Source organism: Oreochromis niloticus, linkage group LG14 (assembly GCF_001858045.2).
Source record: "Oreochromis niloticus isolate F11D_XX linkage group LG14, O_niloticus_UMD_NMBU, whole genome shotgun sequence".
In the NCBI taxonomy this organism is placed as follows: Eukaryota; Metazoa; Chordata; class Actinopteri; order Cichliformes; family Cichlidae; genus Oreochromis; species Oreochromis niloticus.
In genome coordinates, this window is record NC_031979.2 from 29,502,550 (window position 1) to 29,519,487 (window position 16,938).

Sequence of the window (16,938 nt, forward strand, 5' to 3'; positions counted from 1 at the left end):
AATTCAAAAAAATTTCTACAGCAGTAACTCAAAGTGTTGTGTATTGGAAGAAGCAGCTCACCTTTCATTCAAAATAGTTTATTGCTTTCATGCAGGAGTGCCATCAAAGTTTAGACCACAACATTAGATGCAAAATGATTTTTTTTTTCCTGTACAAATATACTGTAGGTTTTCATAAATAGAAGCTCAAAATAAAGACGAGAAAAGTAGGGTGGAGGACTTAAGAGCTTAAGCTGATCCACTCTTTTAACCCAATATAGGTTTCGTTATGACAGTTGACATGCATCAACGTTACAGTGCATTATACCGGGAGCAGACAGACACACGCACGTACACTCACACATTCAGATGGCATAACCAATTTACAGCTCTGTCGTGCAAAAAAGGTACAAATGACACTTTAAAAAAGTACCAGTAGGAAATTGTTATTTTTTTTAAGCTCGTCTTATTTTTTTAAATAAAATATTTAAACGTGTCTTATAAATCCAAACCACCTGTTACATTATGAGGCTGGGGGAGACTTTCTGTGTCTTCTGCAGCACTTTTTGGTTGTTCGTCGATCAGGAGCGCCCTAAGTGTACTGGCGTCCCTACTACTTTAGTAATCACCTACAACTAGATGCATAGTTTTGTGCTCAAATGAAGCAATCAACATTAAAACTGGCACAAGGTATTTTTTTTGTTGTACTTATCTGAGAATAATAATTATTTGTTACAAATGTAAACATACGGTACTGATCATACTGTTACAGAAAATACCCTTGGACATTCAGCATTTCATCTCTGAATATACATTACTGTATACATCATGCACTTTTGTCTTCTGTGCAAAAGGGGCTCAAGGTTTAGAACATACTACAAATACAAAGGCCTCTGACAGAAATCACAATTTGGCACTTTTACATGATTGACTTCCTGCTTCCATAAAATGTTAACCAGAAGTGGTTCCAACTTTAAAATTTCAGTCTTGTACAGAAATTCCTTAATTATAGCCCTTACCAACACCCAATCCTCACTGAAAAACTGCTGTGGAGCTTTTTGTGTCCACTAAAAAGACAAACAAAACAATAACACTAAAAGACAGGACAGCATAGCCCAATCCACATTACATGAAAATTGTGGGGATCCTTTTTAAACCTCAAGGGGCTTTTCTTACAAAACAAACCCAAAGCTGTACATTTTCTTATGATATACAGGTGTAGAAAGCAAGCGCATCTAGCATTTTTTTTTTCACAATGTGTATCCTAACTTTAAAATTAAATACCTAAAGATACCATTGCATTTCATGGCACCCACTTCAAACATCTTGGTAATTTTTTGGTAACATTTTTGCCTAATAAAAAAAAAAAAATTTCTATATACACCCTAGACATTTTTAGTCCTCAAACACCTGATAACCGTTTGGTTCAGTGAGGGTGTGTGTAAACCCCCAGTTTAATCAGTGATAGTCCTTAAGATAAGCTGGATATTTCAGCAAAGAGAAGAGACATTCTTCACTCTCCCATGTTTCAAATGCACTGAAATTCAAAACCCCAAGGCAAAAGCTCTGATGCTGGTCCTTTAGATACTTTGCAAGAATTTACCTCTGGGGTGCAATACAAATACATTTAGACCCAGCAGTTAATGCTGATTACTAGGACAGCTTATTAGGGCTGTTCTGGAAAAAAGATAACTGATTAATATTCTGAGAAAAAAAATTAAAACCCTTAATAATCATCTTTTATATTATCTTTTTTTTTTAAAATTTGAGTTTCTATTGCTAAACAGAGAATGGCCAAGTTGAGGCGTGATGCAAGAATAACTGTTACACAAAAGCATCTCATGCAAATCAGTATATTTCTTCTGAATAACCCAATAAACAGCTATACTTAATGTGATGATTATGGGCTCCCAGATAGTTGCTGACTGCATCTGAATAATGTCATTAGGAATAATAGAGGCAAAGTACCATCTAGTGTGATGAGATTGCTTTAAGAAAAAAAAAAAAAAATAGAAAGGAACCTTTTTATTTTGTATATTTGTGACTTCAATGTGAGACTATAGTCTTTGGGTTTTTTTGCATTCATTTTTAAAATAAATTTTCCACCTAAGATCTTATAAAAGTTAGGATTTTTTCTTTTTCAGAGTATCACCCCCTCCCTGATCCTTTTTATTATATTTTTATTATTATTATTGTTATTATTACCTAGAATGGCCCTAAGAAGGCATCGTGATATACTGAGTTCAAATAGCAACACGCAACATTTGTTTTTACAGCCAAAGGTAATATACAGGAGCATTCTAATACACCTCTTATATTTGAAGATCCCCTGAATGTGTCATTTTCTCCGCAAACAAGACATCAACAAAAAGAAAACAGACAAAGTGTACCCATCAATAAAAGGAAAATACTCAGGAGTGCGCATTCACTTTGGACTTGTAGGTGTTTTGATAGTAATAAAAGAAACAAGTGTTGTCTAAGCAGGTTAACAACAAGAACCAAGCAAACACTAAGAGCATTCGAGTATCTGTCAAACAAAAGTGAAGACATGCAAAATGTTATAGATTGTAGAACAAGAAGGAAAAAAAGGAAACAAGTGGGAGACATATTTCCCTTTGACACTGGCACAAGTTCCTGCAGAATAAATAATACTTTACATTCCAATATACAAACCTGCCCATTCCCCACATACTCAACATTGACCAAGTATAAGCAGATAAAGCTGGGTAAAACAGTCCACAGTCTCTCAAAGTAGGTGTTGTAACCTACAAAAAGATTCAATGACAAAACATTTTGTCATCATGTGACCATTAATGAACCCCCAAAACTAGAAACTAAAAAACATAACAAAAACAGGTCAGACAGAGGAATACAGTCAGACAGCTTTGGTAGCCCATAGTTCATTTATTTAGCTTTTATTTCCTCTGTTTTTTGAAGATCTTGAAGGTATGTTTCTTACGGCTGGCAGCTGAATCTGTGTCTTCTCCTGTTGAACCACTGTCTTCCTCTAGGGGGCTCTTCTTGGAGGACAGCTGTGGGATGCGGCTGTTGGCTTTAACTCCCACCACTCCTGTTGGTGATGGTGTGTCAGGTTCAGTGGAGTTTGGGCTGAGTGAGCGAGATGACTCGGACAGACTGTTGATCTCTCCCAGGCTGTACACCTTCTTCATGAGTATGGGGCTGTCGGGAGCTCCCTCATGAACACGGTTCCCTCCATTGGGGGTGTGAGCATGCAGTGAGATGGCGTCATCTGGCCGGTTGGACAGGCCGTGCATGAGAGAAGTGGGCTTGATTAGGTGGCCTTTGGAGCTGTAGGCAGACAGCCGATCACCAACTTGTGAAAGGGACAAAGAGGAGTCTGAGTCGGAGCGATTTAGATCCCTGCAGGAAGAAAAATTCACAGGTTAGAGAAGGGAAAAATCAGATCCAAGGAATGTTTAAAAGCAGCTTTGCATGCTTGAGTTTATCTACACTATGCCTTGAAAGCCACGGACACTCGGGGGGACAGCCTGGATAGTGGGGCTCCACACTTGTTAGTTGCGCAGGCAAAGAACGGGAGGAACACTGAGAGGTTGAAAAAGAGTAAATGCAAAGTTTCTGTAATGGCTTAAAAACAGCTAAGGATGTGAAATTTAATAAAATAAAAAAAATAAAAAAATAAAATGGAAACATAACAAAAATGAATATACTAAGGGAAGTATCTACTCTACATGTGTTATCAAGGTAAAACCATGACAGGTGGTGTAAAAACACCCACGCACATGCAAAGTGTGTGGAGAACGGAGACAGATGGGTACCCGAAACTGTCGCTGCACGAGGAGTGCACTTTGGAGACATCTGAGAATGACAAATCAGGAATAGGATCCATGGGCTGGAAAGAAGCATGGTATGCATGGGAATGAGGGGTTGCACTGCCTCCCACAGAGCTGGGTAAGCAGGAGGAAGATGAGGATAAGGATGATGACGACTGAGGAATTTGGCTGGAAGTAAAGATTATGGACGGGTGAGAAACGGCCGAGGAGAGGGGAGGCAGAGGGAGACAATCGAGCTGCCCAAACGAGTGGCTGCGTGAATGTCTGAAGGTAGCCCTAGGCCTCGAAGGATAGGGGGTTCCCTCGCCCTGCTGCCCCGCCAACAGGCAACTCTCTACCAACCTCTGGGAGCCCAGGGCCAGCTGGGGATCAATGTGGCGTTGGCGCAGAGACATCATACTGGGAGCTGTTGGCACAAAATGACAGCGTTAGTAACATTAACATAAAATAAATGCCTGATGGAAAAAGTGAGAACAATGAGAAAATTACTGAAAAGATGCTTTAGTCTTTGGAAACGTTACACATTATTAAGTATAAAAATACACAAATTTTAGCCTCTTTACTCCATAATAGTGATGCATATCAGTAAAATCCCAACACTTGTTTAATCTTTCCATCTAATAAAGACAAATGATAAGAATACAAGAAGTTTAAATAGGAAAAAATTGTTTCTTTAAAAAAAAAAACCAAATACAAAACAATAGTGGAGTAGAAAAAAGGAAGTATTTCTGGAGGGGCAACATTTGGGAGGAGGATTTCAATACCAAGCAAGCAACTAAGGCAAGGTCAGGCGTGTTTTTAAATGAACGCAGCATGGAGAAATTTTTTTTTTTTTTTTTTGTTTACAGCTGGGTCCATCTGGAGCATACTGCCAGTTAAAATGTATGAAAACTCTTTTTAGGCAAAAGCGGAGATGGGAAGGTCAGACTGAGGACTGAAGTGGGGCATGAATAAATGGCCAACCAGGATATTTCCACACGGGCTGACAGTTTGAACCAATGGACCACAGGTCACTAGCTCGCCGTTCCAACAGTCGACTGCCATCTGTAGTTGGACCAATGAGACAGCAGTGGGAGCCAAATGCCAGAGAAGTGGTGGAGGGAGAGAAGGGAGTAAGACAGGCAGTGTAATTAATGTTGATTAAACACTTGTTCACTTGTGCAGCAAATTGGAGCTCCAGTTACCTAAACCCATAACCTAACATATAAAGTTTTGTCATAAAAGTCAAATATGGTTTGAAACCGACATATGTATAAAAATGTATGAATTCTGCAAGAACTGTAAGGTGTGTAAGAATCTGAGTTGTGTTTTTTGGTGTTCGTATCTTGTTCCTATATAGGAATATAATTCTGGCAGTGACTACATCTGAAGTATTTCCTTTTTCGGCATCCTTTGAAAAAAAAAGCTGATCCAACATATCTATAACACGTATCATGACACAAGCACTACAAATCGGTCAACACAAAAAATTGTTCTCTTTAAGAAGTATATTTTTCTTCGGGTTTCAATTTCCAGAGGAAAATCATGGCAATCTTCAGTTTCAATAATTTACTGAATGAAATAAACAAATGTATCCAGAATAACAGTTAACAAAAAGGCAAGTGGTACCGTGTGTAAAACAACAAGACAATTATGTGAATTTACATAGTGTGAAGTGTTAAACAACATTCAATACTCATTTTCGACATGTCTAACCCCCACTACCGCCAGCACCATGGGGGCCACAATAATAAATGTAGCATTAGGTCCAAATTGTCATGTGAGCTGATTTTTGGATTTCCCAAGCAGAGCCTTGGAGGAAGGTTTAGGGATTTTTTTGCTAATCCCCACTGAAAGGCCGAGTGTTTCAGAGGAACTCTTACATGGCAGAGTTCCGGGTACGATATCCTCGTCCATGTCGTCCATGTCGTCAGACATGATGAAGTGCTGAGGTGTAGCTCTGCCGCCCATGAAAGTGGGGTCGAGGTTGAGGGCCGAGGCCAGTGATGGGAGGCCTGGATTGTTGACGATGGTAAAACCCGTTAGGATCTCTATCTGCTGCCAGCGATGCAGCCTCTCTCGCAGAGCAGCAGTCACCTCACCAAGGGCTTGTCTGCAAAAGATCAGAAGAAAGTATTTAAAAGAAAACTTTGCAAAGAGGAGAATGTATGAAATGTATGTATGAAATCGTCTTTCCTCAGCTTTTATTTTTTAACAACATATCAATGCACAATTAGAGTCTCTGACTTACTTTGCTGCTAATATTTTGTGGTCCACATCATCCAGGGAGGAGCTGTGAGCCACATGGAAAGTCCCGAAGAGAGTGTTCCTCTTTTTCTTTATCTTCTCTGCCTGCGAAAGTAAGTGACCAAGGACTTATCAAGGTAAGCAGGAGGAAGTGGAAAGTGGTGCCCAGGTTACAACAACTGACCAAATATTTAAGAAGAGGAAAAGCTTCATGGGTAATGAATACAGAATTTGTGGAAGTTTACCATTTTTGGATATTAAATTATTAGCATAAAGCTCTATTTTTATGATACTCTATTTGTTTAACATACACAAGGAAATGTATATATATTTTGCATGCTAACCCCTTCTTTGGCCACCAGGAGTTGCCGTTCAGCATTTTGCTTCTTGATGTTGTAGTACTGCACTTCCACCTCATGGGTGAGCTGCAGCCATTTCTGTAGAGACTCTGGTGGCGACCAGCTACTCCGTGACTCCAACTCCTTCTCTGCTTTCTTCAATGCCATGCGCACCTGCAACAAGTTTCAACTATTAGCCATGCTAGATGAGCACATAAGGAAAAATGCACCCACAATCTGCCAACAATTTTTAGCCTTTTCTATATCCACAAATAACCCAATCCCACACACTGAAAGCTCAGATGTAACCTCAAACCTGAATAAAGGTGTCTAGGTAAATGGCCCCCATTTTCAAACATGAATTTTGGACAATTTATGTTAAATATTCTTTAAATGGGTACAACTGGTACTGCAGCAGCAGGGGTTTCAAATCTAGTAAAGTTCAGGCTTGTATTTAATGAAAACAGCACCTATATGGAACATAGAAGCTCTGCTTAATCCCAGATTAGCAGGACAGTCAAATGTGACAAAAGCATCTGAATTAGTGCACTGTGATAATCCTCTAAGCACAAACAGTTTCACTTACTTACGTACGTGGGCTAAACTGTGCTTCTTCTGCCAAATTCCAAAGGACAAAGATTTGAGTGGGTGTATTTACACTATAGCTAGTGTGAATCTGAAAGACCTAAACATACTGTGCCGATGCCACCTTGGAAGTCTTCTTCTCTATTTACTCAAGTTCACTGCTTCTACTTTGTGGACTACAGATTGCGTTTAAATGTAATTGATCAGATTGCAACCATTACCTGTTCCAGCTCTTCTTCTGCATACTTTTGGCGACTCAGCTCATTCTCTGTGCCTTCACGCAGCTCTCTCAATCGTTGGGCCTCCTGCTTAGCAGCGTTTATCTCATCCCTCAGCTTCTGCTCAAGATTTACCTTCTCTACTTCAACTGTTCGATGTTCCTCCTGGGCAATCTGCAACCTAAGGACAACATGAGGAAAAAAAGGACCAAAGGTCATGCTCAATTTTTAGTCAGTGGCTGCTTACTAAGCCCAAGCAAATGACGCCGTGTTGAAGCTATTGTTATTTTCTATGAACTATGGAGATGTGCTTAGGTTTGAGCAACCCTGGTCAAAATTTCTGTTACAATATTTCTGTAAGTAAAACATGAGCTGATTTCCAAAACAATGAACATTCTTTTTGAACATAACAATTCTAATTTTTCCCAAGATTAAGGATTACCACATTCCATCTTTTAATTTTTTTAGAATTAAAAAAAAGTGGTCAGAACTTAAAAAAAAAGAAAGAAAAAAAAGGTTTTATTCAAAGTATCACAACTTTTAATTTTGAGAGATTTTATTGGCTGTCTAGCAGTCACTGCTCTTTTGAGGTCTAATCAAAAATTTTGGATTATATTTAAATCAGTGGATTGAGAGGGCCAAAGCAAAACATTCAGGTCGATCCTCTTGAGGTAGTCCATGGTGCATTTTTAGGGTATATTTAGGATCATTATCCGGTTGTATAATCCAGACTCTTGTCATCTTCAGCTTTTAGCAACAGACTGCTCCCAGAATAAACTGCCTTTATATTATTCAGCTATTTAGTACATTCCTCCCTCTATCAGTGAAAATGTTCCATGTACCACTGGCTGCAGCACAAGTCCAAAGCATGATCAATCAACCCTTGTACTAACAGTTGGAAAGTTCTTCTTTTTGTGTAACTGTAGCACCCTTTCATCTCCAAACATACCTTTGCTCATCACAGCAAGTAAGTTCTATTTTAATTTTATCCTCCAACCTCAGGATTCATTTCTAGACTGTATCAGGCTTGTTTAGAGGTTTATATGCATGCCTTTAATGCTGAATTTTGTGCTAAGTAAGCAGGATTTTGAAGACTGCACAGTGGAAAAAATGCACCATCAGTCTGCCAAGGATTTTTTTTAGTCAAAGAGAAATTTTGATTTACCTTTCTAGCTATCCTAGTAGCATCAGTTTTTTTCAGTCTTCCAGACCTTAACTTGACCACCACCATTCCTGCTAAATACCATTTCTTAATTAGGTTAAACGCTTTGGCGGCTTCTAAAAAGGCTTTTCCTGCCTTCTGGGCAGTGCTCAGTGCTGCACCGGCTTAAAGAAGCCCTTGAGTGCTAGTTGTTATGACAAGTATTAGAGAGGCAGAGGATTTATAAAGCTTTGACTTTTGGTAAAAGGTACCTGGAATCAAATTTTAAATCTTTTGTGTTTCTTGTTCTTTTTTACTCAACAACCAATTGCAAAACACATTAAAGAGATAGTTTTCTCTCTGGCATTATTTCATTTAGAAAGTTCATCTTGTGCTGAAATTAACAGAAATGTTTACTAGGGGTGCCTAGATTGCATGCCACAGTACATATGAAACGTAGGCATTGCATCAGCCATGCATCACCAGAAACAGCTAACATGTAGAAGAGCAAAGGACTGTGATCAGCTGCTAGGCAGCTCACAATAATCTGACATCAGAGGAAGAAGAGCCAAGAAGAGAACAGCTGTCAGGATTTAAGTTTAGAACAGTACAGTGTGGCACCCAGTGCTCCTGTAGAGTTCTGAACATGCAAGTGGTGGATATATTTAGACTAGCCTTTAAAAAAAAAAAAAAAAAAAAAAAAAAAAAAAAATAAGCCTTTGAAAGAGGGCTTGTCATCAATAACACGATTGTTTTCATTGAGACGCACACCATTCCGATATACTCTCATCTGTAACCATTCAGGTCCAACTAAACCCGTGATGTGGTTACATTTATGCAGGACTTTGTAATATTTTTCAACTGAAAAATGTCACTGGCCTTGATAGCCTGAAGAAGATAACAAGTCCCAGATCTACAGTACTACATATACTGTGATACAACAAAATAAAAACTGCTGTTATTTTCAAATTTCTGTTTTGTTGTTTTTTTAAACATGGGGCACAAGGGCAGAACGTACTAACACATTTCAGTCACCAGGGAGCAGCACTTTCCCCCACTGAGGCTGAACACAACAGCAGAAGGAGTATACAAGCGCAGAGAATTGAAACTTGATCCAGACCATGAGCTATGGAAAATGTTGCTGGTGGGCAGTCCTGCTAATGCTTTCGACCCTGACCTCTGCCATTCTCTAGCTAAGATTTGAAAGCACTCACTGAGTAACAGTGTCCACAAAGTAGATGCCAAATTCTCTTCCTGAATGAAATGACCTGAATTACAGAGCTTAAAGAATGCAGACACAATGTCTCTGCAGACTTTGCAGGTAACGTTACTGAATACACACTGATATTATAAGACATACGTAACCTTATATGCCCAACCTTTAAGTTCTTTTCACATGCAATACAAGCTGTCCTTGTCGCCAGTCCTTTTTCAGGCTTTTCATCTGCACACCACACCCAAATCCAAATGTGGGCGAATTAGCGTCAGAGCTGACATGTTTAACAGTCATGCTTAACACACTCGCCCACCAGTGAGGCAGAGGCCAGGTCAAAGAGTGTTGTAAAAGTCACCCAGGAAATCCAGCTCTCGTCACAATCTCCTTACACTGTCTCCCAACAGTGAAGCCATGTCTAGACCAGGCTACTTGATAGCATCGCAGGATCTGCTTAAAGGTATGGAAAGAGAGCAGCTGGCTGCAGGGATCAGTAAGAAACACACAACTAAAGACAGAGGACAAACCTCTCCATCAACTTAAACAAGAACAAACAAACAAACAAAAAGACATAAGAAATACAACTCTTGTCTTGCTAGGTATAAATTTTAACATGCACCAAGTTATAATGTCCATTTCCTCAGCCACATTACTTGGAAATCAATATTGCAACATCTGAGGTCTGAGAATTATAGTGATCTGCTTTGGACAGTAGACACATGGGTCTGACTCACTAATGTTGTTATTTGATTATGAATACAAAAACTACTGAAAATCCTCAGGATAATAGACATTTCCTTTTAGGCTTTATCATGAACGGACACCAGACATATGGTTAGCTGCCCCGCCTATGAGCTCTCACCAAGCCCAGCTTCTCAGCAGCTTGGGATTTTTGTGTGGCAATCTTATTGAAACAAGCATGCCTGAAAAACCTGCTGCCTGTCTGATAGCCTATTATACCAGAACCTGCATATCCTGCACACGATACCCATGCTTGCACAGTAATGCAGCCCTATAATCATCATGACCTCGTACTATTGATTTTTGAAATGACTTGAATCCACGCAGTGACTCAACAAAAGTATTTGATCCCGTGGTCTAGCCTTCTCGGTCATAGCATTTATTATGCTAGAAAAAGACACATGCAGTATTGCCAAAAATAGAACGCCCTTTTTGCATGCAGTCACACTTTTGCACAAGCCCGCATGCTTTTCCTGCCACTCTAACCTACAATCCTCTGAGCCAACTACGTATAAAGCAAGAGGGTCAAAGTTCAAAGCACACCGATTTGAGGCAGCTGCAAATCCCACTGAAGTTCTCAACTTGCATTTCAGAAATTTTTAATTAAATAGAATTTAAATGACCTCTATGGCCTTTTTTTAATCCTTCTGCAAAATGAACAGAGTTGAAGTTTAAAATGCAGCTGAACAAAACACTGCTGAATTGTAACAGGCAAATTTTACTGCAATGCTGAACAAACAAGCATAATTCAGGGATCTGAGCAGTTCCTGTAAAGCACTACAGTACTATCTGCAGACAGACAAACTACTAATGAGTATTACGCACAACCATGGTGCAGACTGTTTACTTGCATGGGATACTAAATAATGTCTGCACTTGCTGGCCTTTAATATTTACTTAAGGTTTACCAATGTGATCTGTAGAGGACAATTAACTATGCGTACTTAGCTTAGCAAAAAAGGTAAGTCAAAATCCACTTCAAAGATGCTAGTGGCAGGTGTTTTACAAACGATCAAAGTATAAAGCCACAGAGTCAACACAAAGATTAACTTGGCAGCGTCAGAAGGACAGAGTTTGACCTCACTGATTTGTCCCCATTTAAGCCATCAGTTGCATTGTTTGTTGGAATTCATCAGGCAACTCCCACAAAACATTTTCACCTCCCCTAGTGTACTGCAAAGAAAAGGAACTAACAAAGAACATGTCTGTTACAAAAATATGCTGATGCAGGAGATAGAGGTGCAACTGTACAAAATCAAGAATCCATTACAGACACAAACATTAGTTTCTGTTCAGTTAATAAGCACCGACAAAGCATAAAATGAATATTTCAAAAACCTGTCTCCTGATCAGCCCATTTGTCCCCCATTTAACATACAAACATTAACGTATGTGGGTAATAAGGGCGGTCAAAGCAAAATTTGCTACAAGCGTTCACCTCTCCCTTTGTTTCCAAGAAGAAAGACAAGAATGTTATGCAGTTATGTGGCAAACCTGACACTGCTCTTTCCAGTGGCCTGAGCTTATTCCTTTGATTTTTTCTAATTTAACTGAAGATGACCTCTCCCCCAGTGGATAAACTGTGTTAGAGATGCAAAAACCATAAAATGGGACTCTCTCTGCACCTTCAAGCTCAAAAATCTTTGGTCCATGTATGATGTCAAAACTGAGTTCAAGTCTCCTTGAAAGGCAAAATAGGATATGCACTTTAAAGCACATTCTGAGCATTCCTTCAGGTATTAGCAGGACCAAAATAGTTAGATTAGCCTTTCTTTCATTCATCAATTCATGTAGCTTTACTTTAAAACACTGAAAATTCATCTAATTTCAAACCTTAAATCACAAGACAGGCTGGAATGATCCAATGGCCAAAAAACTCCTCAGAGTATGAAATATTTTGTGGTATAAGATATAAGCAAGGGCAAAGTATAAAACGTGTGATTCAAAAGTTGTTTTTTAAAGAGTTCTAAAATTCTAAAAGGTTTAATGTTGAGGTTTGGCCACTATTTTACAAATTCCTAAGATTTCTCTCTTCTAAAAGGAAAGTTTGATTTTGATCATCTTTTGATCATCTGTTTAAAAGTATACATTGTAAGATTTTACTTACAATGTATACTTTTAAACAATTTGTCAGAGTATAGTCAGAAGTGATGGCTGGAGACTAAATTAAGAATTACCTTTATGACTACGCAGATATGGAGGCTATAAAACTGCAGCCAATGCTAGCAGTAATAAGCAGTGTATTAGTTTGTTGAATAAAGAAGCAAGCATGCCTTGATCACATGGATTTGCAGCCAGTTAATGTGTGACTTGTGGTGACATGCTAGTGCATGAAGCCAAAAAAAAAAGAAAAAAAGAAAAAAGGCTGAAATAAAAAAAAAAAAACATTCATGCGATCAGACAGCTTCACGAATGCATGAAGCAAACCTTCCAGCATTTATCCAAAGACTTTGGCTTCACTAAATTAGTCACCAGCTTAAATCATATTTGAACATAAAAACGCTCCGTGGAATGGGTCCATAGTAGCCTGATAACTGAGTATAAACACATAAATGACCGGCGCTAGAGCAGGTCTGCCAGTCTTTTATAACATAACACAAGTTCCTATTTGAGAACAATGAATACCATTAATCAAACCTTTCCCAAGATTGTGTGCAATCCTAGGAAACTATATACAAATCCAAACAATCAAACCAGAAAAACATTCAAAGTTGACAGCAAAGAACAAGGGAGTAACCCAGCAAACGTGCTATAACGAGTCAGGCTGTTGCTTTGATTGTCATTCAAGGTTGGATATCAGCAGAATGTTCAAGTGGAAAGTAAAAATCTTCTGTGGTCAAAGGAGTTTGCAAAGAAGCAACTTAAAGAAGTCCAGACGCTTTTCTTTGCAAACTCCTTTGACTACAATGACCTGGATGACTGAGAACCTTCACAGACATAAAAATCTTCTGTTCACTTGTGACCTCTACCATTTAGTGATTGGGGAATCAGTAAATGTTGGAGGTTAACAGCTCAATAAGGAAATAAGCTACTAATGTCAGAAATAACCGTTTAGAGCTGATTAATATAGCACACAGTCTAATGTATAAGAGTTATCCTCAGACAAGTGGATGATGAGTATAAATGTATTTTAAGCCCAAAAGTTCTCATGTAAAGACAAAAATAACAGTTTCATATTAAATCTAAAGTGAACGCCATGTGCAGAAAATACAATTAAATGCAATAAAGCTTGTTGTGTTGGTGTTGGGAAAAACCCTCACTTCTTTTGCAGGTCATGCAGACTCTGCTCAGCTCTCTGCAAGCCCTCTAGGTCCTTCATCATCTTCTTCATATGGTCCTTAGAGTAGCGGTTCTGGATGTAGGCAAACCAGCATCCACCCATGCCTATGACTATTGACACAACCAACATGAAGTCCTTCAAGTGGTTATGTCTATTCACTGAAAGAAATAAAAAGACATGAGTTTGTTTCTTGTCTTACTAAAATGTAAAGTCATTAAGCAGGCCTATAGATGAGGAGATGCATTTTGGTCAGCAACATGTATTATAGGATAAAGCTGTTTAAAAACACAGAAATTGGTGTGAAACTTGAATCTCATAGTCATATTGCAACTGCTGTGGAGTGACACAAATAGAAGACTCACCAGCACAATTTGAGGTTGCGGTGAGAGGGACCCAGTGCAAAAGACCACGATAAAGACAGCTTAACACGACCTATTTTAATCTGGGGAAGCTATGAAGCTAAAGCTCAAACTTTAGCTGCAACTATAAGTATTCATTGACGTTATCACTATGAGGGTTTTATAGATTTTCAGAGTCACAATAACTTGGAATCAAGTATCCTACTTGTAAGAACACATCCCATATTCAGATCCCTTTACAACCACTAACAGAATAATTTAAAGTTAAACCCAGGCTGGGAACTAACAACAGTTATTTGTCATTTGATGAGTCGAAGAAATAACATGCATGCATCAGCTAACGTAGTGTCTCAAAGTTTGCAAGTTACACAAGTTTTTCTTGCAAAACCTGCGTAGGAGTATGCAGGAAAGAACAGTATACTTCCTGGAGTGAGACAAAGGGAAGTAAAATGAATATATCAGGAAATCGTGCCAGCTCTGCTTGTTCCGTCACCTGAAGACAACAGAACTTCTACAACACAAGCTGTAAATCTCAAGTACCTGTACAGCTCAAGTCTTATCAGTTCCACTGAACAAGTAAGAATAACAGGAATGCACTTTGCATACAATACATCCATATTTTTAGTCAGACCCACATGGAGCCCTGGAGGGCAGAAACACTGTTTTAAAAATGCAGGCCAACACTGGACACGCCATAAAAATGAAGTACAAGCCTGTAAGTTTTTCACCTGTTTCAGGCCAAATATTTAGACCACCTCTCAGAATAAGGTGAATAAACAGCAAGTTGTGGGCACTTGTGAACCATGCATAGTAACCAAGAATTTTAATCACTCCCTGTCCCTGCCATACATAGATAACGTACAGAATAACTCCTTTTACATTGATGTAAGAATAAAAGCACACAGGTTTTTTCCCCTCGTTTTGATCAAAATGGGTCAGTAATGTCTAGCTAACAGGCAACAGAAGAACAACCTTATTTTGGTGGTCGTTCTTCCAATAATGTGACCTTGAGTAACAGATCTTTACCTCTTAAATTACCTGGAACACAACAACCCAAAATGAGTCACGCTTACTGAAATGCATGTCTAGTGCATCATAGTTCTTCACTGAGCACAGATGCCAAAATGAAAAACAGGGCATTATCTCTGAGAATGCAATTTCCTGATGCCACTCCTCTGCTGGGCTATTTATTGTAGGCAATTTCCTTTTACATACAGTGAACAAAACATTCAATTTCTTTCAGGAATACCACCAAGAGAGCATCAAGTGATAGGTAATTAGCCACAGAACTGGAAATAACAGGACCCAAACGAGCTTGGGTTAATTATTACACAACTGTCGGCCAGATTAGGTGCAACCTTTTGTGCAGTGTGTCTTAAAATGCTGCTACGCTTCACAGTTGGTCAGTCTGGCTGTTAGTGGGACCCCCTGGTTTTGAGAGCTTGTCAAAGCCAGACAGCCCTTGCTAATGTCTTCCTGCGGGTGACTCTTACAAAACACATTCACAATGACACATGCCAGACACACACCACTACACACTCTTCCCCTGTCCTGTTTGTGTGTGTGTGTGTATGTGTGTGCTTAAACCAAATACCTGGTTCCACTGACTGTTTATTACATTTTCTTTTTTTTTTTGACGTCTCATAAACACTCTTCTACATACACACCTTCACTCTACTTTAAAATTCCTGGGAAATAATTCTCCAGTATCAAAACAATTTTGTTAAAAAACATCTAAACTGCTGACAGGACATATAACATCTAAGACAACCTATCCATTGTGATGTTACAAATCCCTAAGGAGCTAAAAAACTGAGAAACCCCTAAAGGATTACAATCTATAAGTGCAGAATTGGAGCAGAGATAGTGGAGACGCAGAGGAAGAGGATGAGTGGAGTGTTTATTTGCCTCTGTACGCAGAGTGATGTGTCTGGAATACAGAGTAGTGTGGTCTAACAGTCTAAATCTTCCTCAGTCCCTGAAATTGATACAGGTGGTACAGGATTTCCTAAGCTTAAATGATAGCACTGGGTTAAATGAGCATACAGCTTTCACAGTTGTGGGTTATGTTGTTTATACTCGTGCACTGTTGTGTCTGCATTTCTCTAACATGAGTCATGAGTGAAAGCCAATTAATCTTTAACAATAGTTAATTTAACTGAAATTCAGAATGGGGAGAAGACTGTAGGACTTACTGAGTCTATACACAGATTGTTACAGCTGTCAGAAGAAACAAACACAAGCTAAACTGGCAAATTATGAGTTACTGCTTCAGTGTAATGAGGAAGCTAGCCACAATTACAGTCTATTACATTATGTTTCACAGAGGTATAATCCTTCCACTAATCAATACGCCACATTTCATTACCAAAGAGTTATTGAGATCTGCTTTGCTGTGATGTGTAGCATTTCTGGAAAGGTGCTATGGCATAACTACAGTTAAGATTCAGTGCAGTACTATAAATCAAGCATTGCATAGACCTGGTGACTCTGGCCACAACACTTCACAGGGACAAAGAGCAGATGAAAATGAGAGCAGTAGACCAAATTGGGCAGGATGTTGGTCATGTTGGTAATGAAACTTGTTTTCCACAGTAAAACATTTGAACGCAAGAGATTCATTTAGTAGACTGTCTGCTGGGAAAGCCGTGTTTTTAAACTCAGATATGACTTGCAAAAAATAAAGTTACATACTCAGTGGTGCTCCAAAGAGTACGGTGTCCAAAGATTTGAGCTGCAACTTCTGCACATGGCTGCGATCCAAAATCTTCAGAATAGAGAGTGTCAGAGTGGTGTTCTTTACAGCAAGCCTGAAAGAGACCAGACGTACATTCATTTCGCAGGAAGAAAGCAGGGGACACACAGACACACACACATAACAAAGATTGTAATGCGATCGCTTGACAAGTCCTTAATTCATCAAAGGTAAACTAAAGTAACCCATATCAAAATAAAACAGATCAACAAGGACAGCCAATTTAATGACTTTAAAAAGTTGTATTAAGTACATAAAAATATCTCCACAATAATAAGTAAACCAAGACAT

The 16,938-nt window shown here is 38.9% G+C and overlaps 1 protein-coding gene across 1 annotated transcript in view; it reads right to left on the reverse strand.

The window, feature by feature from the left end:
• Positions 1 to 62: 62 nt before the first annotated feature.
• stim1a (stromal interaction molecule 1a) overlaps positions 63 to 16,938 on the reverse strand; it is a 28,119-nt gene continuing 11,243 nt past the window's right edge. The window contains exons 6-13 of the mRNA XM_003455939.5: positions 16,587 to 16,702; positions 13,514 to 13,691; positions 7,162 to 7,339; positions 6,362 to 6,529; positions 6,022 to 6,122; positions 5,654 to 5,883; positions 4,134 to 4,197; positions 63 to 3,360 (exon numbers count right to left, since the gene is read on the reverse strand). Coding sequence (XP_003455987.1) covers positions 2,895 to 3,360; positions 4,134 to 4,197; positions 5,654 to 5,883; positions 6,022 to 6,122; positions 6,362 to 6,529; positions 7,162 to 7,339; positions 13,514 to 13,691; positions 16,587 to 16,702 — 1,501 coding nt within the window. The 3' untranslated portion in view covers positions 63 to 2,894. The remainder of the gene's footprint in view (positions 3,361 to 4,133; positions 4,198 to 5,653; positions 5,884 to 6,021; positions 6,123 to 6,361; positions 6,530 to 7,161; positions 7,340 to 13,513; positions 13,692 to 16,586; positions 16,703 to 16,938) is intronic.